The sequence below is a fragment of the Pezoporus flaviventris genome, unplaced genomic scaffold (assembly GCF_033815535.1).
Source record: "Pezoporus flaviventris isolate CSIRO_AGI_PZ_B2104156 unplaced genomic scaffold, CSIRO_AGI_Pfla_v1 ptg000029l, whole genome shotgun sequence".
Classification (NCBI taxonomy): Eukaryota; Metazoa; Chordata; class Aves; order Psittaciformes; family Psittacidae; genus Pezoporus; species Pezoporus flaviventris.
In genome coordinates this window covers 2,377,517-2,399,046 of record NW_026892577.1, presented here as the reverse complement: position 1 = coordinate 2,399,046, position 21,530 = coordinate 2,377,517, and the positions used below count along the sequence as shown (strand labels likewise).

Here is a 21,530-nt window from a genome sequence, read left to right as displayed (position 1 = left end):
CTGGTTGACATGTCAGAGAATTAGCTTCAATCCTGTGCGTAAACGCTGAGTTAAGTGCATGAAAGGGAGTGGAGCTGAGATTTCATGCTGTTGCTGGGAGCTCACCTTGTGCTGTCATCAGCAAACCAAGACTTTAAAGCAGTCAGATCCACTGGTGGAACCCACATCTAAATATGGCACATCTGTCCAGCCTTGCCCTGAGAAGCTGCCTTGAAGATTGCAAATCCTCTTGTCCAGAATAGACAGTGCAATCAAGGCAATGTGTTAAAGCTTCCCTTTGCAACCTGCACAATTACTGACCTATTCAGAGAAACCTTCCCCTTTAGCTTTTAGCTCTCCTAGGCAATTTATCCTGTCTCAGCTGTCTTGCTGCATTATGTCCTTCAAACCCCCTAGAATTAACGTTTGGAGCCAGCAAACACTGCTGGCTCCACGAGAGAAGCCGAGAGCGGAAAGGTCAGGTCGATTAAAGCACTTGATCAGAATCTTTAACATAAAGACGTCACAGGCAAAACAGTAACGCTACTTCACGCTCAGCTAAGAGCAAATGATTCATCAGGCAAGGCTGCTTATTTTTGGAGGATGGCCACAAAAGAGGAGAGAACACGCTGGCTGTATCGATCATGGTTGTAACAGGGCACGGCAGAGCCCTCCTCCAGTTTTGATGGAAATTTAAAGTCGGAAATACATCATCCGATATAAATATGTCAGGAAGTGTTTTACATCAGCCGGGTTTTACAAACTGAGCAGAATCATTTTGTCGCTGCACAAATCTCAGAGCAGCCATTTAGAGCAAAGGGCTATTTTGCAGTGCTCTCTGCAGCCTGGTGCTGCTGAAGATGCAACTGTTTTGTGAGGGCTTCTGTACAGGTGGCTGGAGAAGCAGTTGTGCTCTGAAATCTCTGGTGCTTCAGCCCAGAGGGAAGACCTTCTCTGGGTGAAGATGGACCAGTGCTGAGCAGATGAGCCCTGAAGGATGCTTTTATCTGGCTTACACTGCTTCCTGTGTCCAGAAATGATTGGAAGCATTGTTCTAGCAAGAAGCACTGCCCAGGCAGCTTCATGTGCTGCCTCCATGACTGCTCATACCTTAAACAGAGAGCTCCTGCCTGCTCCCTTACAGCATCGTAGTCTGTTTGCCCTTGGTAAGAGCAGAGTGGGTCTCTGCAGTGGGAGAGGGAAGTGTTTGTACATGGGAGTGGGATGAGCTGCAATGGGAGCTGGCAGCCTGAGGAAGGGATCCAGAAATCTACCTTCAAACCCTGAGGCTGTCAAAGAAGGATAATCCAGCTCTGACCAGGAGCCTGCCCAGCAGCTTCCTTCCCTCCTTGTCCTCTTCTTCCTTCCCATCCCTCTCCCAGTGCTAACAAATACATGCTTAATTCAGTTAATTCCCATGGCGGTTTGACATCAAGACTTAGAACTCCTCAAAGACAAATCAGTGTGAGGGAAAACATGAAGCAGTAGTTCAGGGAAGAAAATGCAGCCAAAGAGAATGACTGGAGAAGACAGGAAGTGAGAATTCCAGGAGGAAGGATCATTCCCCAGAGGAGTTTGTGAAGGGAGGGTGCAGAGAAGTGACGGTATGGTGTGATGAGGCATGAGGGCTGGAGCACAAAGGAAGGTGCCACTGGAAGAGAAGGAGAAGAGGGGCAAGTGGAGGTGGCAGACAGGAGCAGTTGTGCAGGATTGATGGAGCACGCTTTCAGGGAGATGAAAGCCAATGAGGACCCTTTGGGTTGCTGAATCCTTTGGGAGTTGGTGAACAGATGAGCACAGTGCTCACCCAGCCCAGAAAATGCACCTTGTGGTATACCTAAGACCTTCAGCATGCAAGACTAGGCATCGTACGCTGGATGAGACCAAGATACAGGGGCTAGAGGGATGGGAGAGGAAATTACTTTAGCTGCAGTGGTTGGGATGCACTGAAGAGGGGAGATTGAAGCAGAATATCTATATATAGAGACCTAAAGGGTCCATCTGTGTTGCATGATACTGCCTAGTGTGGAGACAGTCACAGCTTCACATCTCTCCATGCTTTGCTGCAGGCCAGTTCCAGGAAAGGGCAGTATAACTATGCACCTGGTAGTCTAAACAAGCTAGTTCCTTTATGGCTACTGGAAATATCTCTGCTCCACATTGCATAATGTAGGCATACGGTAAGATCTTGTCAGTAAGGACTGTAATTCAAGGCAAGCTCTGCAATGGCCAAACCATTGGCCACTAAAAGCAAAGGAATAAAAGGTGAGATGCAGAAGGAGCGCTCCTGCACCAGAGGTTACGCTGTGTGAGCAGCAGCACCCCACAGAGAGAAATACTTCACATTCTTTATCCAGGCTCATATTTTCTCTGTAATGGTCTGCTACCTTTTGAGTCAGTGCTCTCCTAATTTAGCCTGCAATATCAAGTAGTACCCAGCACACCCTCAATCTGCAGTTGTGACTCTACCAGCCCCTCTACAGAATTAACTCAGCTCTGAATTAGTCACTCAACGTGCCAGTGCATGTAAAACAGACTCCAGTGAATCACATTTTGTGTGCAGGGACTGAACTGCAGTAAATACAGCGAGTCAGAGAATCTCAGTCTGCATCTGGGCTTCCATGTCCACAGGGATGCTCCCTCTCTGGTGGCTGCACAGCCTCTCCAAGCAGGACAGGCACAAAACTGAGATGGGAATGGAACCCCTAGCATCACACCACACCTCCTGCCCTCTGTGGTAATGCTGATGGGGCAGCGTAAAGAATGTGAGGGCATGAAAGAGAAACCCGGGTGAGACTGGAGTAAAAAATGCCTGATGACAGTAAAACAAAGAAAGACAATAAAAGCCTAAAAATGTCCTCTTGGGCTGAGCTGCTTCAGGTCTGAGTGCCCATCTAGCAGACAAGGGGTAAGAGCACACACAGCATGTCAGCCTGCATTAGGCTTGCTTGGGCTGAGGAAGCTTAACCCCACACGCAGTGTGTCACCTAGTGATCCCAGCAAGGAGCGAAATATGCTGGAAATGCCAACTCAGAGCCCATGCAGCAGGCACCCTACTTGCAAGCTCAGATGTAAGCACCCAGAGATGCCAGTGGTGCAGGCAGCAAGGTGCTTATGAAGGGATATGGTTGAGGGGAATTCATCAGCATGGAAAGGTTGAGGGTCTCGGACCTTCTTCAGCTAGGTCTTTCCTCTTGAGGACAGTCCAGCTGTCAGGGAAGACAAGAAGGGGAGAAAAGAACCAAAGAGATCTTCTCCCCATGAGGACTATATTGATTTTATCCCACTGTTGTTCTCCTGTGGAAGCAGCAGTGACCAGTGCGCAGCACCAGCAGTAATGCCATGTTGGTAGTACATGTAATGTGAGGGGAGGTTGGTGAGAGTTGAATTTTGGTCTTCAGTTTCCAGCACTTCCTTGGGATGGGACAGGGTCTCATCCCAAAACCAGAGGGGAGAGATCCAGGTTGAAAAGATGCGAGCTGTAATTTTACAAGGTGATTTGACTCGTGTGAAATGGCTGTCACTTGGGGCAGAGATGATGCTCACGCTGCTTAGTTCAGCATTGTCATCTGAACTGGACCTGGAGGGCCACAAGCCTGAACTCCCAACTTTTAGCAATCTGATCTGCCAAATACTGTCTCCTCAGTCTCTTGTAGGCAAGGCAAGCTCAGATGTGATCCATGTACCTACCCACAGTGTTTCAGCTTTAATTATTAATGATATCCATAAGAACTGTGACTGGGCTGGTAAACTCTGGATGGGGCTGTGCACCCAAAGCAACCTAATCTGATATTTCTTTCTCTGCAGGGGGTGGAGGGAAACGCAAAGGCAAAAGCAAAAAGTGGAAGGAAATCTTGAAATTCCCTCACATTAGCCAGTGTGAAGATCTCCGAAGAACAATAGGTAAGAGCTTTTCCCTTCTTTGGAAGTATTGCATAAATAAAACATGCTATCAACAGAACGTCATTTAGGGTGCTCATCACTAAATGGAATCAGCTGAGAAATGGGCATGTAATGCATGTACATCCCACGATGCTGCCATGCAAACTCAGTATTTCTGGTTCCTAACAAGTCACTGTGCATCAGGCAGTAGAGATGGGTAAAATCCACTTGTGAGGCTTGGAGGCCCTTTGCATGCACAGGATCTACAAGCCAAAGAGACTTTACATTTAGGTGGTACCTGCCTATGGGGAGGTGCTTTGACTCAGTGGACTCAGGACTAATGTGGCTGTAAAGGGACGTTAAGAAACAAATCCCCCCATCACATCCTGCATTCTCTTGTAGTAAATAACTCTTTATCGGGGAGGAATTGAGACTTGGTGAAAGCAGAGAGATTGATGATGTAGTTGAAAGTTATTACTAATTTCAGTCTGGATATGTTAGAAGCAACAGCCGCTGCTCTCTGCCAGGCAGGTTTGCTCAGCAGTGCTATCCTCTATTCCAACCACAACCACAACACAACTTTATGTAGTGTTTTATGCGACAGACAAGAAAATTTATTAACTTATTTCATCAATGTGAGCCAAACACTGCGGATTTGGGAGGAAGCTTGCAGTGGCCATTTCCATAACACAGCATTTCTCCTGCTCATACCTGCCAAATTGTTGACTGCTGCCTTGGCAAGCAAGGCTAGCAGCTATCTCCTTGAGCATCCTCCACTGGATAACCCAGTGTTACCAGAGGTTGACTTCAGCAACTGAGGCTCCAGCCACTGGCAATGAACGAATGAATGAAAGGCAGGAAACCGTAACAACTGAGATAACAGGCAGCATAATTTGTCTAACTTGAGTGAGCTCCTGGGGCTTGAGTGACAGTGCCCTGGCACAATTTACATTTGAAATTCATGGTGTGTTTATGCAGGGAAAATATGTGGAACGTTTTGAAGCTCTTTTCATGGTCTCCTTCAGTAAATTTTGCTTCCCTTGTCTACTGCTGTAGAGCTAAAAGGTAAAGAAATGAGGCAGGAGCAGAGGTTTTTCCAGTTTATAGCCGTCCAACAACACACAAACCCTGGCATGATTTCTGAAGGTATAGAAACTGCTGGAAGCAGATTGGACTTAATATATTGTAATTTGCTTAGGGAATTCTCTCTGTTGTTCCATGAACCTTGGTTCTTACAGGGGACAACAGGACCAGATGAAACACTTGGCTCTTTGCAAGGGTATAATATCCTAAATGAGTAGTCTTTGAAAAATTAAGTCTGGCAGTGATTTCTGATTCTGAAATGCTGTTTCTGGGTTTGTTTTAGTGTCAGCTTTGTCCTCGATGTAATTTGTTTTGCATTTCTTTTTGTGAGCAAAACGGTGAAGTGACAGAGCCCTTCTGATGCTCTTGGTGGATTTGGCTTCATTGCAAGGATTACCTGTTGGCTGGGAATTTTAGCAACTGGCTTGCTCACGCTGGGAAATCAGGTCCAAATCCTTGTTGTGTGACTGAGGAGTTTTCCTGCTGAGCTGGATGTGATTCCTCATGGAATGAGGCAGTGCTCAGCCTGAGGAAGCTCATCTGGCCTTTCTGCCTCTGCCATTTTTCAGTTAATCTAGCTAAGGCTGAAACATCCCAGACAAAGAGTTGCAGTTTATAAACAACTCTTTGCTCATCTGACCCATCTTGGAAGAACCAGATGCACTGGGTCTATGGCATTAAGTTGTTTGCACATGTGTGGTTGACCCAAGGTGCTCAGGATGGATCTTTTGTACATGCAGATCTATTGCACTGGACTCTGTGTGGCTCGTGGCTCATCGCCATCCAGGAACAAGTACTGGTCATTGCGTTCTGGCCTGAAACCACTTCTTTTACTGTCTCTGTCAAGGAAGAACACCTCCCTTGGCTTTAACCCATCTTCATTTGTTATCTTCTGCCAGTCCTTTAGAAGGATCTCAGGACTACAGGTGATTTTGTGAGGGAATGTTCTGAAACGTCTTTCTTGAACCATGAGTTGAACTCCTTTCTGGCTTGCAGGGGTTCCAACTGCTTGGTGTGTCCGCCCATCAGTCCCTACCCTAAACAGTTCTTAACCCCTGGTCAGTGCCAGTTGAATCTAATAATGAAATAGAGACCCCAGAGAGGGTTTTTTCCTCCAGTCTTTAGGGAAATAGGCAACCAGCAGAGAACCACAGAATCCCAGACTGGTTTGTGTTGGAAGGGACCTTAAAGCTCATCCAGTTCCAACCCCTGCCACAGGCAGGGACACCTTCCACTAGAGCAGCTTGCTCCAAGCCCCTGTGTCCAACCTGGCCTTGAACACTGCCAGGGACAGGGCAGCCACAGCTTCTCTGGGCAAAGAGCAACTCTATCCAGTGAAAAAGCTACAGACTCCATTCAGTGTGTTTAGAGATCAAGACAAATACCAGTAGGTTCTGCTCATCACAGACCTCTTTGCCATGTGTCCTCCTCCCAGCACTTTTGGTCAGACACAGTCTTGCCACTTTGGTTAAGTAAGAAATCACACCAAGTCTTAGAGGGTTGCATGGACTGGAGGATGAGGCTGTTGGGGTTTTGTTGCACTCCCCTTTTCTGGATGCTTCCCAAGAGCCTCTGTGGAAAAAACTGGAGGCAGGGATGGGATGGGATGGGATGGGATGGGATGGGATGGGATGGGATGGGATGGGATGGGATGGGATGGGATGGACCTTTTGATTTGACTGCTGCGAAGAAAGGCACGGCTTAGTTTAATACAGCCATAAGCCATGGCTGGAAAATGCTGCTGTTGTAATTGTGGCAGTACAGTCTACATGTGTGTGTAGATGCCCACATTTTGGTGTAAAAATGTGTGTGCTTTTACACCCCACTAAGGTGTACTGAAAAGAGTCTGTGTCTTGACAAAATAAGTGTAGTGTGAAAAGAAATCTGTGAAAAACAGGAAGGCTGAAATAAACCAAGGGTCTGCGACCTGTGTTGACACAATTATGAGTCAGTTCATACCTTTTGGTTCCCTCTGTGTTTACAGGAGACTCTGTGTTTGACTATCCATCATCTGGTGTCTTACTGAAAGCCTTGCTTAGTAAAGCCCTTTTTTCCCTTCCTTCTTGTGCAGAGAAATGAAAAAAGAAAAATCAAAACACCCGAGAGAAACACTGGTTTTTGATAAATAAACAAACTCTGGAAACATCTTTATTAAAAGCACCATTTAGCCAAGGAGCTGTTTTGTTGGATTGCACTTGAAAGCAACTTCTTTTCTCCTTTCTTTTTTGTCCAAGGTACGCAACGCCGTGTGCAGGGGAGTTCAGTGACTGTCATTGTGTGCTAATTATAATTAAATAGGCAAGTGGAACAGGGATGCTGCACTAATACCTTTACAGGGCTCTGAGGGAAGCTTCTCTATGTATACTTGTATATTATGAATGCCTAATATACATTTCTATTTGTAGCCCTCTTCCCAGCTGTATTTCATTGAATCATAGAATGGTTGGGGTTGGAAAGGACCTTAAGATCATCTACCTCCAACCCTTCTGGCTGCATTTAATTGTATTAAACCAGCTAGCCCTTTCCAGGGTAATACTGGCATTAGTGACCATCTCAATTGGTGAAGATCGGTGTTTGAGACATGAGTGACTCATGTGATGAATGCTGCTAGTAGACGGTGTTCTGCTATCATTAAAATTCACAGGTTATGCCTTAGCAAGAGAGATGCTTCAAGGGAAGGGAAAAAATAGCAAGGCACAGCTTTAAAAATTCCTACATTTGACAAACACTGCATGAAGGGATGCCACAGGTTAGGGATACCCACTAGTTTAAAGGCCATCAGTAAACACGAATCTAAGAAGAAGTTGTAATTTTAAAGGGCAGAGTGTCTTTTTGATGATAAAAGATTCTGGATGTCTGTAAATATTTCTGAATGACGCAAAAGGTTCTGTTGGTTAAAAGCGTGGAATTTTTATTTATTTTGCTCAGACCCATTCTGTGCTTTTTTCTTCCATAAAAAACCTGCTTGGGTGAAAGAGTCGATTATTCTGATCTTTGGCAAATTTTCTTTCGCAACTGTCCAAATGCTATATAATAAATCAAGACTTCCCCCCCCCCCCGAGATTGAAGGCTGTGGGGAAACTGCCACAGAATGTGGCTGCTGTTTGTTGGCTAGAGTGGGTTGTTGCATTATTGCAGGAAACTTTAACTCCTTCAGTAAAGCAGTTGCTGGTTGTGCATTGTGCTCATGCAGAAGGGAGAACTCCGATGATGTCTCTTGTTAAACATTTATATTATAGAATCATAGAATAGTTAGGGTTGGAAAGGACCTTAAGATCATCCAGTTCCAACCCCCCTGCCATGGGCAGGGACACCTCACACTAAACCATATAAATCATATTCACTGAGATGTCACAGTCAGAAAGATCAGCCCCATTAATACAGATTTATTTGGCCACACTTGGATCAAAAAGAGAAAATCAAAACCCCTCCCTGTGCTGTTTAACCTCTTAGGTGACATTTGCATCCCATTTATCAAGGGCAGAAGGAGCTTGAACTTCGAAATGCTTTTCAGCAATGTTAAAAATACACTTCTGCTTGAGAAACTCTTTGTAGAGGTGGTGAACAGAGTAAGTGGGGCAGAATTGACACCACAGAGTTCACATGCTCCCTTTTTACAAAAGCTGGCCCCTTTTCCTCCTTTTTGTGTAGTACTTCTTCAGACATGATCAAGACCTTCACCTATATGATTTTATTTCACTCACTTTGCACTTTATCTACCTGGAAGCATATTGATAGTGCAGGCTCTGCAATGGGATTCAGACCCAGCTAAATGAGGTTTTTGAGCCACCAGCATGGGCGCTGGTAACAATCAAGAAACAGCAATATGGACATGAGTGACAGAAAGATGCTCGAGTATTCATCCAGCTTCCTAGGAATGCTTTGCAGCCTGCACTGAGCTCCATCCTGTGGCAGAAAGACTGCTACTATCCCCCAGTTATCTCATTTAGAGGGCACCCCTGCTCTGCTCCATGGTGCTGGGGCATCTGTCATGAATTCCCACCAGCAGCTCTTGGGTTCCTTGGCTTCAGAGGTTTGCCAGCACTGCAAAGATATAAACACATGGGTGAGGGGTCTTGGGAAAGGGAAGTGTGAGTTTCCAGGCTTGCTCGCAAGGGAAGCTGCCTCTGTGAGAGCAAGTGGCAAGATGGCATAGTGATGTTCATTGCGGGATGTGTAGCTGCTCAGGGAATGTAGGTGTAGCAAAGAAACCCAATGCATGTGCAGACCCCAGAACCTGAGTCTATGAGGTGGTATCGCTTATAAAGCTTATATCACCTGTAAAGCTTAGGCACTGAAACCAGGAAAGAGAAGGCATCAAAAGCCCAAGCTGATAAAAACCACAAAGAAGCAGCCAATTTTCTCTCCACCAAATTCTTCAGCTCTGATGTTTACAGTGATTAAAAAGCAAGGTTTAGAAGTGTAATCCTGAAGCCAACAAATAGATCAAAGGAAAGAGCTGCTAGCTTGCCTTCCGCTGTGAATAACGGAGCACAACTAGTTATAACTTCTGTGATTGTCTCACAGTATCAGTCTGAATACTGCACCTTTGTATCATGGGTTTGGCTAAAAATTGAATTTGAGGTTTTGAGGGTTTTTTCTTTTTTTTTTGTAGTAAGCATCAGCTTTCCTTGGGGAAAAAAAAGATTTCCATTTTTATTGGAAATAAGTTTTTCAACAAACAGTCAGGATTCCATGACATGAAGCAGCAACAGGAATTGTCTCCTTAGTTCTTTCCAAATAAGTAGGCGCATGGGTAGCCATGTCAGAAAGATGCTGGTGGTGTGAGTGCATGCAGCCAGAGCCAGGTACCCAGCACGGAGCTGTACAGCACCTCTGGGAAGCACTAGGTGTTCTGCAAGCCTGGGGAGCTGCATCAGTGGAGTAGAAAACACTACCCAGTAGTAAAAAAGACACCATAATGTGTCATTGTTCTACTGTTCATTGAAATATATTTCCAGAGAAATTAAAGCTGGAGCTGATAAACACATAGACTCACAAGTAACTTTTTATTCACACCAGATGGGGTGGGTTTTCTTCCTCAATTAGAGTCATGCTTTGTATGATCCAAGTGCCCTTAGATAACTGCAGCTTAAGATATATTTCAGGCACTAGCAGCAATAGCAAAGTGCTATATTGCTGGTGTTCTTGCATTACCCAAGTGCCAGCTCCTAACCTCGATGGGTGCTGGGTGCTGGCAGGGCTCTGTGTTGTCCCTTGGGATCATGTTTATTGCACCAGCACTGAAGGGCTGGTTGTGGTGCTGCAGCATGGGTAGTCCCTTTGATGCTGGAGTGGTATCTAAGAGAAGACCTCCCCAAATGAGTTGACCTCTGTAGTGGCTGTCCAGGGAGTGAGGTACAGAAAGAGCACAGAGAGGAACCCAAGAAGGACTGAAAGCAAAGCTGGAAGAACAGCTGAGAGCTGTGGATAGGATTTATTGCTCTGGAAAAAGTTGGGCAGATATTTTTGGGTAACATTAATGCAGAAAAAAACCTCAAACTGATTTATTTCTAACAAAGAAACAAAGTCCTTCCCCTTGAGAGTCCCCGCTCTGCAAACTTCCCTTCCTCCTCACTTTCTTTGTTTCTTTCTTCTACAGTAGACACAACTTTCCCCTCTCTTCTTTGAGCTAAAAGGTCCCTGTTCCTCCTTCGAAGTACAGTTTATGCAGTTTTTCCAGCATAGACCTTGCCTTCAGCAGTACCCTTGTAGTTTCTTGTGTTCATGATATGGGACAGCACATCAAATCCATCTAAATTAAATTATATACTCTTCAGGGGCAGGAACTGGCAGCTTGATAGAAACTGTTCCAGCACATTAAATGATATGGCTGATGTCAAAACCATATTGTTTGTTTACAAACCCACAGTTGGTTCAGTTCCTTTCTTTAAAATCCTTCAGATTCAGCTATAATTCTATCATAAACATGGGTTTCTAGTGCTCTAATGATGGACAAACAGAGCAATGTTTGGTGCCCTTGTAAGATTAGCTGTATCCAGTTTATAGCGATGGGGGGAATTGAGAAGGGTTGGGGTTTTTTAATGCCATCACTGAAAGTATGTGAAAAACAAGCTGGTTTATGCATCTAGTGAGACTCAAGACTAACACGGGGAGAGCAGGCACCTTGCAGGCTGCTTGTACTTGACAGCTTCCAAGACGGGAAAGGGACGCAGGGGAAATGAGTTGAAATGATCTCAGCCCACGTTCTATTTACAGAATTTATTTCACAAGAATTAATCCATTAAGCATTACCTTGGCACTGGCAATCCAGAAAGAACCCAAGAAAGACGTTGCTATTCTCCATAAAGAACGGGCAGCAAATCCACATCTTCTTACCAAACAGTGAGTCCACACCAGTCCTTGTGCAATAGAAAGCCTCCAAAGGGACAAATATTATCCCTAAACCTCTGTATTTGAATTCTGTGGCAAGGGCTATATTTGGGGCAATAAATTCTTCACAAATTAAGAAGGAAAAAAAAAAGCCATGACACCCTTTCAATTATTTCCAGAAGTTATTACAGGGATATGCAGAAACGGAATTAGAAGATAATATAGTCTTTTAAAAGATCCATTTCATCTCTTACTGAAAATAGAATAGATACTGTGAGCTGCAGGGTTTTTCATTATCTTATTAGGTAATACAAGTCGTTAAGGCTAATTAATACTTCTGCAGTGATTTGGAATTGTGACATGCTGTACAAGCGCTCATGGGTCCTGTTAAATAGTAACTTGGTTGTTCAGGGAATTCATTTTAAACCCAGTTTAGCGCTTGCAGGTTGTGGGGCCTGAGAGGTAGGGCTGCATTTGTGATAAAAACTTACTCTTCTCCTGCAGAACTCACTTGTGTCTTTGCTACTGGTAGTAGTGAGGAGGTAGCAGGGGAAAGCAAAGGCTCTGGTTTGGTTGATTGTTCAGTTCTGCTGGAGTCAGTGGGAAAGATTCCCTTAAATTATACAGGAGGCCTCTTATAACAGAAGGAGGGAGCTGTAGGGAGTGAATAGGGAGAAAAGGTCTACTAGACCTACATCATTATGGATGCTGGGAGGTGCGCTCATGGGATGAGCAGCCTGAAATCCTCATGTCTGGGGGTGCATTCAGGCTTTCAGGAAGGCATGGGATTAACCTAAGTTAATGCTTCTTAAGGAAAATAACTCTTTTGGAGTAGCTGGTAGAGGAAGCATTATTTTGACTTGGCTTCTGCTGGTTGTTGCAGAGGCCTCTAGGATTGTGGCTGGGTTTCATTTTAGGAAGAGCTGCTCCTTTGCTAGGAACAGTCATGCTAGAAGTATGGCACGCCAAAATGCTGCAGGTCAGTGAGGAGGAACATAAGAGTCTGAGCCCTTGGCTGAAACATTCTGTAACAAAACCAAGCTTTTTGAATGAACTGTGTGTACTAGAAATTGCAGTTATTATTCTGGTTAAAACCTGAAATCAAGCATTCTTCTGTTTCTTCCTTCCATGTCCTTCTTTGGTGGAAGAGGGGCAGGAGGAAAAGAAACATCCTATTCTTTACTTAAAACCAGAAATTTAGTGGTAGCCTTATTTTATGTTAAAGTTACCCAAAGCCCATAAAATATTTTGAGTGAAGCAAAATTCACACTTTATATGTGTGTGTGTATACGTATGTATATACATGTATACATATATATATACACATATATATACACATATATAGAGAGAAGCTGGTTTGAATATCTGCAAAATACAAAAGCAATCTTGTCCTTCCTTGTTTCAATTTGAACAGTAAAATGAATATAAATATAGTATTTCTATTTTAAATATAATAAAATGTACTGCAAATTGTTTTACGGGTTAACAGGGTTGGGATTCATACTCCTTTTAATCCACGTCTGAGGTGAGACCCCACATAAAGTGCAAATCTGGCTGATTATTATCCTAGTGCTCCTAATTTTTGGCTTTCAAGGAAAAGAGAGGCTGAAAAGTTGTTTGAGATAATCTCACACATAGCTTTTAATAACTGTAGCAATAGGACAAGGGGTAATGGGTTTAAACTTCAGCAGTTGAAGTTCAGATTGGATATAAGGAAGAAGTTCTTTACTGTGAGAGTGGTGAGGCGCTGGCACAGGTTGCCCAAAGAGGTGGTAAATGCTCCATCCCTGGCAATGTTCAAGGCCAGGTTGGGCAACATGGTCTAGTATGAGGTGTCCCTGTCAGTGGCAGCAAATTGGAGCTAGATGACCTTAAGGTCCTTTCCAACCCAAACCATTCTATGATTTTAAGACACAGGATAGGTGAATTCACATGGGGAATATTAAAAGCCGGATTTTTTGCTGGTTTGGCTGAATCTCTGAAGTCATTGAGAGATTCCATTTATTTTTCAGGTGAGGACTGTGTGCTGCTTTGAGAACACTTTGGAGGTGATAACTGAAAATACTTCCCTGTGCAGTTTCTTCTGTGTAGATCAGAAACTGGGGCATGGCCATGAATTCTGCTTAATATTGATATTAAAATAGAACCCCCTTTTGGCAGGGTCAAAGCTGGAGTTAGGAGACCATTTCTGAATAGAGCTCCTGGTTATGCCAGTGTTTTTTATTTACTTATTAATCACATTTTTACTATGCTAAACCAGTGCCAGGGACTTTTAAGACAAGTCAAATAAATTCTCTACCCTCAACTGCTGTCTTTTACATGAAGTAATGGAAAGGATGAGTGAAAGCCCAATGTAGGGAAAGGAAACAAAACTGTAGAGCACGATAGTATAATGCAAACTCCTGAGCGTAGGGAGGAAGGCAGACTGGTGTTTGATTTTGTTGGAGAACTCCCTGTAGTCCTGGAATTTGTAAAGCTCAGTCCAAAAATGGCTCAACAAAGAGTCTGAACTGTTATAATCCTTAAAAAATATGTTATGGAGCAGAGCAAGACATTTAGGGCACAAATTTAGTAAATTAAGAAAAATGTGATGGTTTTTACCTTTCCAGAAGAACGATTGATTCATTACAAAAGATGGGAAGTCTTTATGGTATTAAATGAAATATAATTTCTGCAAATAGTCACTGATTTCTTTGTACCTGCCAGATCCACCACCCTCCTGCCCTGCAGCAGCACCAGCATTGTATTTGCACCTTGAGGGTCTCTGTACGTCGCAGTGATTTTCTGAGCTCTTGCTTGATCAAGTTAGGACAAGGCAGTGTTGACAGATTGGTGAAGGCTGTTCTCATGAGCAACAGGACCTGGCTCAATTACATATAAGTACTTGCAGTGTTGAAACAGCCCCCTGTAAGTGCTTTCGGGCTTTCATAACTCCCGGTTCAAAATACTCTTGGCATTTGTAAACATGGCTTATGGAGAAAAATGGGTTTGAGCACAGGAAGAATTTGGTGTAAGTCACTTCAGAAATACTATGGCAAACAATATTCAGCACTAGAGTATCACGTTCATCGTATTTGACCTTTCGGCATAGGATAGGTTGCCTCGTGAGCAGTGGCTTCAACAAACTAGACCCTGAGTGAGTAAGAAATAAGTAAGAACACCCTCCAGAGGTACAGCGCGGACTCTGAAATGCAAAAGAGAGAAACCCATGGTGGGTGACTTACTGAATAGCATGGAATATTTGATTTCATGTGGCAAAGTATGACATATTATAGCTGATCAGCTCTGCAACAGCCAAAGCCAACCGACAGCCTTGCAAGATCAAGCCATCAAGCAAGATCCTTTTCAGAACTCTTTGGCTGAGCAAGCTAAACCTGCTCAAGCTAAGCATGAGTAACTAGGTGGGGTATCCTTGGGAAAGACCTCTGTGCTGGTGACAGGTTGGGCATCTCACACCGGAGGGAGCTAATGCGTCCCTGGAGCAGGAATGTGCCAGCACTGTTGGCTCCTGGAGGCCTGCGTGTACTTAAAGAGGATGGAGAAAGGAAGACAGGAGGGCATGTGGGTTTGGGGGATAACTGTAGGTAAGGGTACATCCCCTTTGCATTGTCAGTGGGGGTATTCCTGAGGCCTGTGCTGTTTGGGAGAGGGGAAAAAAGCCAACATGAAAAGAGCAGCTATTCAGCAGCCCTCACACTGGGAGCGGGCCTCATGACTGTCCTTAGCTCCATGAAGGCTTTTTTCCTCCAAGGTAGAAACTCCTTCCTTCTGAGACTGCTTTCATCCCTGCCCACGAGACTGTGGGTGTCCATACGCACCGTAACCTCATTATCTTCAATGGAAAAATAAAACCCCAAAACCCATTAAAAATACTGCCTATGCCAGTATTGTCAATGCCAATGTGACTATGAATCAGTGGTCAGAGCTGCGAGCGAGAATTACAGCCTGTTCTCTGTGTTCTTTGCCATGGACAACCCTTAGTCCTATGACTAAGACTAATGTCTTTTTTAAACCTATTCAAAGTCTCCTTGGGGGCCAGAGCCTTTCTTATGAGCTAAAAATCAACGTATTTAAGTAAGGTCTTACGGAGTGGAAGGCGGCAATGCGAAGTTTCAAACTCTGCAGAGGAGCTGCCAATGCAAAGGTCACACAAGGTTGTGGTTACTCCCACTGCGTGCTGCAATGGGCTTCGTGTGTTAGTACCGACTGGGATTACAGCAGGGCCAGCACAGAGAGAGGGAAGACACGGATCCACCCTGTAGCCCTGTGGTTTTCGCAAGTTTTCTGGCACTGGCCTCTGTTCCAAATCCTAAAGGAGCTCTGGTGGAGAGTTGCCATCCTGGTCCAAAAAGAGAGGTAGGATTTTATTCTCAATAGCACTGTTGAACTGCATGGAAAGCAGTCATCGCCCACAACCCATTACTAGGAAGCACCTATAGATTGCTTGAAATCTATAAAGAGCTCTATACACTATAGCTGATGGTGTAGGTAGGCTTTGTTTTCTCTTTTCTCATATGATATGAGACCAGTTGATAACCTGTCCTTCTCCATTCCCAAGAAGAGATTATGTTTTTCTTCCTAAGCCCCAGTGATTTTAGCTTTCTGTCTCACCAGTTGCTGGGGACTGATGAGGCTAAACCCTGTCTCCCAAAAAGCCTTTATCCTTTGTGTAAATTAGCTGATAGATTCATTCTACTGATACAAGTCAAAACAATGTTTTAGCTGGCAGAATTGTGTGGAATTCTGCCTCTTCCATTTTTTTCCCCTCCCATTAGCAAACTAGTGTTTCCCTAACAAGTCCCCAGATCTGGCAGTTTTCCAGGGTTTCCCTTTTTGGTAGGCAGCCCTAAGGAAGGGAATCTCATCTTGCTGCCAGCTCACCCACTTACAACATGTGTTGGGGAGGGATTAGAAACTCTTTCCTTCAACAGCCCTGGAGCAGAGGAGGCACTGGGAGTTCATCTGGAGGCTCTGCCTGTGAGATATAGATTATCAAACCTTAAATTAGAGAGCAAATACCACCCTTTGGTTTTCATCCTCCTTCTTTTTCCCCTTCATTTAAGTGAGTTTAGGTCCTGGTTACAGGTAATGTGGAGATAGCCCTTGAAAGGGAGATGTTGTGTTTAACTCCCAGGCAGGTGCAGTCTCTGCTCTGGTCCCTTCCAGGCTGGAGCTACAATGGCAAGAGAGAGAATACTTCAGCACCCATCATTGCTCTTGGCTGGCTCTGCCAGCCTGGATGCCAGCTGTGGTGGTGGGTTTTGCATAGCTGTGGGTTTGATACCAGTTTAGCTTGCCAACTGCCGGCATAAGCTGTGTAACTTGCAGCTCCACAAATGCCATGCCAGCATCTGTTTCTCATCCTACAGCATTTTAAATGATGCACATTTCCAGCTGTCTTCCCTTTCCTTCCCTATTTCAAAGCACATATTGCTCTGAGATGCATTTCCAGGCTACGCAGGCCATATGCAAGGCAAAGGAGGGCTGCAGAGGTTTGACATGAACTGTTCATGCCCTTGTCCTCCAGCATGGTCGTGCATTGAAGCAGAAGAAACCCTCAGCTGTGAAGGAGTCCTACAGCTTGTGGAATGTGTTAATTAAACAAGCATCTCTGGAAGAGGTAAAATGGTAGAGGACCTCTGCAGATAACTTGGCAGCACCCTAATACAGCATTCACAGCTTCAAGTCTCTTAGGAAAAAAGCTGAACAGCCTTTATAGAGGGCTTTTAAAGCTCCACTTTCCAGTAGGAATGTAGTAGAAGAATGCTGTGAAGGCCCTGAAAGTCTGCTGCTCACAAGCAGAGGAAAGATTAAATTCCAGGGTTTGCTTTGGGGTAAATTGCTGACCTCTGTCTTCAGCTTTAAGCCCTCTGAAGAAAACCATTCCTAGCATACAGCAAGATGAGTTGCTTTTGCTGGATTCTTTCCTGCATGCAGTGTAGTGGTTTAATATGGGTATAGCAGGAAACAAGGAAAATTGAAAGCATAATTAATTTTGAATGGCATGATCTAGGAGGTGATTTCTTTTAAGGAGCTAGAAGGCAAAGGGATCAGTGTTAAATATTTTAAGTGAGCTCTTGGAACAAACCCTTAATGGAATTTTTTCTCATCCTCCCCTTTTACGACTGTAAAATCTATGTTTTCTGCTGCTTCTCTTTTGTTATTTATAGACTTTAAAACCTTAATCAGAACAATTTTACTTACTGGGTTATAAAATTCCTTTATCTTCTGTCCCACAAAGTCAATAAGCATTTCTTCAGCACAGTAACAGATCCCCATTCTGCTTTCTGGGCAGATTTCCTTGCTATCAGTGCAATTTCTGCTCACTGAGTCAATGTCTCAAGGCGCAACCTCTTCCTGCTGTGCTGCAACTAAGCATTTCCTATAGTAGCCTTATGATTTCCCAAAGTCCTTCTCCCTCTTCAGAGGCTGGGAAAGCAGATGGACCCTATGGGATGACCTGGAGGTCATGAAATCCAGGCTGTTAGCACTGAAGTGGGGAAGCGCATTCCAGAGGAGACAACCCTTCCACCAGGAGTGTTTGCAGCTCCCTTTGCTCTCCAGCCCACACAGTGCTAAGCTGATACTGAGCTCTTCAAGTGATTGCAAATGACATGGCCTGGGGCACGGAGACAGCAGATGTTTGGTATTAGGTTGTTGTGGCTCAGTGTTTTCCACTCGAGCTGGAACTCAACTACTAGTTAATAACAGTCCCAGGGACCCTGTGCAGTGCGTGTCTTGAGCAGGGCACCTAGGAAGAAAAAATCCATTGAAAAGCATCGTGCTGCTCTCAGTTGTTCAAAAGGGGAAGACAGCGTGTGAGGCACGAATCACTGCAGAGAGGTCCATATTCAAATGTCAAGCCCACAGTTTTCTCAGCAGTCATAAGGAGAAAACCACTTGGCATATCCAACCCAGCCCTGAACCCAAGTGACAAAACACCCCCCTTCAATTTGGCTTCTTACAAATGCTGGCTTTTTCATTACATGTAAGTAAATCAGTTGTGTTTCTCACCCCAGGCTTATAAGCTCTAATTATGTCCCTGAGTCATGTTGGATTGGCCTGGCACTCGGCTGCCCTAGAGCATGACCAGATGTGATGAACCTTCCATCCTGTCAAAACTCCAAATGTGAAATAGAGCTAGGAATGACGTGGGTCTCTCGTGGAAGTCCCTGGGGTCAGAGAATGGGTGCTTGGCATTGCGCTACAGCTTCTGTTGCTGAAGAAGGAGAAGGACATGTGGTCGCTGTGCTGTAATAAATATAGCTGACCTATCTCAAAGAATTGCTGTGGATAAATAGTAAACTGTGGCCTGGAGGAGGTTATCAGTCGACACCAGGAATGTGGCCTCTGCGTCATAGTCAGACCTAGAACCAAACAGATCAGGGTTAAAGAGTCTGAGAACAACAGAGTAAAAGATCATGGTCTGGTTCAAGGCAATGGAAAGTGCATACAAAAACCATAATCCAGGCAGGATGAGGCTGAGATAAGTGGTGAAACATTAATGCCACTATGAAAACACATCATCAAAAGGCAAAACCAAATCAGGAAGAATGAAACCAGCACCGCGACAGGCACTCTGGTTTTGTACCTGTGGAAGCTCTCACGATCTCTTCAGTGGGTAAACAGAAGCTACCTGTCCAGGGCCCTTTCCAAGCAGTACAGGAATTACAGGTGTAATTGCAGGTGATTTAATGCAGCATTCATGTGAACAGCCTAAAGAGTGGCAGCGTGGGCTCAATAAGAAGTAGCAGGAGCAACTAATGTTTCTAAACAGCAGCACTGAAACGGAAGATGGACATGCCATGGCGTTTCATGCTGTTGCCCATTGCACCTTAACAGGCTTTTTCTGTCCCAAAGTGTACTTGCACTGTCATTTCATGGTGTTGATCTGTTTTACTTAGAGTGCTTGCAAAATAAGATCTTACTTGGACCTCCTGGTCTCTAATTTGCAGCAAGTGGAACTTATGCCCCATGTAATTTTGGAGAACAGCTATTTTAATGCTTCATGTCATAAATTTCTTCTTATTAATGACCTACTGTAGCTCTTTAAAAATGCTGCTCTTACCCAGAACTCAGCTGCCAGCTACTCATAAACACTGAGAATCAAGGGATCCAAAAATGAAGTTAATACCTTCAGTATAGCAGGGCTGACGTAGAGCTGTGCAGCTATGATGTGATACCAGACACAAGAAATAGAAAGTGGTCTCTGTCTTAACTGTGGCAGTAACAAACTCAGAGGTTGTTAATCAGTGATTTCTTACCTTTCCTTGCTTTGGGGAACTCCAGCTAAAACGTGGATACCTCCATGGGAAATGTAAAGCTTAGTAAGCGAGGCCCTGGCCTGAGCTTTTCGAGGTCTGAGCATGGACTGAAAGACATGGCTAATCAGGTGATTTCAGTTATTTAATCAGAAAATTATGGGAAGGCTGGAGGGAAGAACACAGGAAAACCTGATAAGAAGCTGCGAAAGTTAAAATGCCACGAGGATGCTGAATTGTGAACAAAAGAGAAGCGAGCCATTTACACTCAATGCATTGTCTGATCTGGAGAGCTCCACAGTATCACAGTTCCCAGTGAAATCACTGGACTTTATATGAATTCTTGGAGTATCTTCTAATATTTGTAAGTCTTTTCACAGTGATGTATGCAGTGGGGAATTTTCTGAGTAGAGCAATGTGAGTATTACCATGAGGCTGTGCCAAGGGTAGGACCAGGCAACCGAGTGGATGAAATCAGAGTGTGTCAACACAGGCACCTAAGGCAAAGTGAATGTTGTTTTGGGTCTGTTCAGTGCAAATACCATTTGTGAGAGATGCGGGCAGATTATTCCGTACTAGAGCCAGGTCTTACCACCCTTACTGATGTAATCTGTCCTGACTGGTGAGGGTAACCAAAACCAGCTTTCTTATTTGTGCTAGAACTTCTGTTTCCCTTCTGTCATATCTTTGCTGACTTGCTGCCTCTATTTGCACAAGCTGTTTTCATTGAACACTGTAGATTGATTCTGGGGAAAAGAAGGCAAGTCAGCTGTGCTCACCATGTCGATGATGTGATTCAAAAGCGGTTTGGCCACACCTAAACAAAAAGAGGGAAGAAAATCCTCTTGGTCTTTGGCAGAGGATGAGGTGACAGCCTTCCAAACACCCTCATTTCCTCTCATTCAAAGTCTGGCATCCAAAAAATGGGGCGGCTGTCATCACATTATGAGTGAGTTCGTTTGAGAGCATGATGGTACACACGTGGGAAGTTGGCCAACAGGACAGAGAGCAAGAGAAGCCTTTTGCAGACAGGGTTTTTTTTCCCCATGGGACATACCTGGGACCCTCCAAGGCAAACCACGCTTGCTTTTCTCCACAGATTTTCTCCAAGTGCTGTGCCACATGTAGCAGTTGCAGACAGTGCTGACTCAATACTTGATGTTGCACAGGACTGTAAATTCTGGTCTATGTAGTTTGTTGTGTGTGGGAATATCAGATAAGATCCTTTAATTTGGCTTGTGTCTGCTCTGCTTGGACGTTGCAGCCTATATGGCATTTCTTATCAAGGCTAGGATGTTAAATGTAGTGTCCTGGCCAAATTCCAGCCTGGATGTTTATATTCTGCTCACTTAAATGCTGCCATTGGATCATTATATGAGAGCCAACTGTGGTGCTTGTCCTTTGCTAGTAACAAATATGCCCCTACGATCTGCTTTATGGGGAGGCACATCAGCTCTCCTCTAAGGATCGTGAAGCCGTGATTCATGTTAATAATGATAGCATGCACCAGACCAGACCTTGTGGATTTTTTGTTGCCTTTTTTCTCTGTAACCTCAAGGTTTATTTGCTTACTTTTGCAGTACCTTTGATTTTCTTACAGTGTTTGTGTCCCTGAATTATCACATGATGTATCTCCTGCATGCTGCTTACCACAAGCCCATGTAATGGGTGAAGGATAAAAACCAGATCTTTCAAATGAGGGTAGTTTCTCAAGTGTGTATTTCTTCAAGAGGCTTGTTTAGTCTGTTTCTGTTTTGCCAGAACATTGTGTTTTTAAGGAGTCTCCTCCTTTACCTGAATAAATCATGATTCCCTTTTCCTACATCAGTAGTAGAGGTTGAATCTGAGAGGGCTTGGAAGGTGTCTCCAAGAGGCATCCAAAAGCAATGAATATTTATTCATATTCTCTAAACCTTTCCACTCACCATGGCAGGACTGCCTTGTTTTTCTGTGTTTATTCAGTGCCTAACACCATGCTCCTCTCCTTATGAT

At 44.3% G+C, this 21,530-nt stretch overlaps 1 protein-coding gene across 1 annotated transcript in view; it reads left to right on the top strand.

Moving 5' to 3' along the window:
- GRK5 (G protein-coupled receptor kinase 5) overlaps positions 1–21,530 on the top strand; it is a 161,826-nt gene that overhangs the window by 66,013 nt on the left and 74,283 nt on the right. Inside the window, exon 2 of the mRNA XM_061458614.1 lies at positions 3,787–3,882. Within this exon, the coding sequence (XP_061314598.1) occupies positions 3,787–3,882 (96 nt within the window). The remainder of the gene's footprint in view (positions 1–3,786; positions 3,883–21,530) is intronic.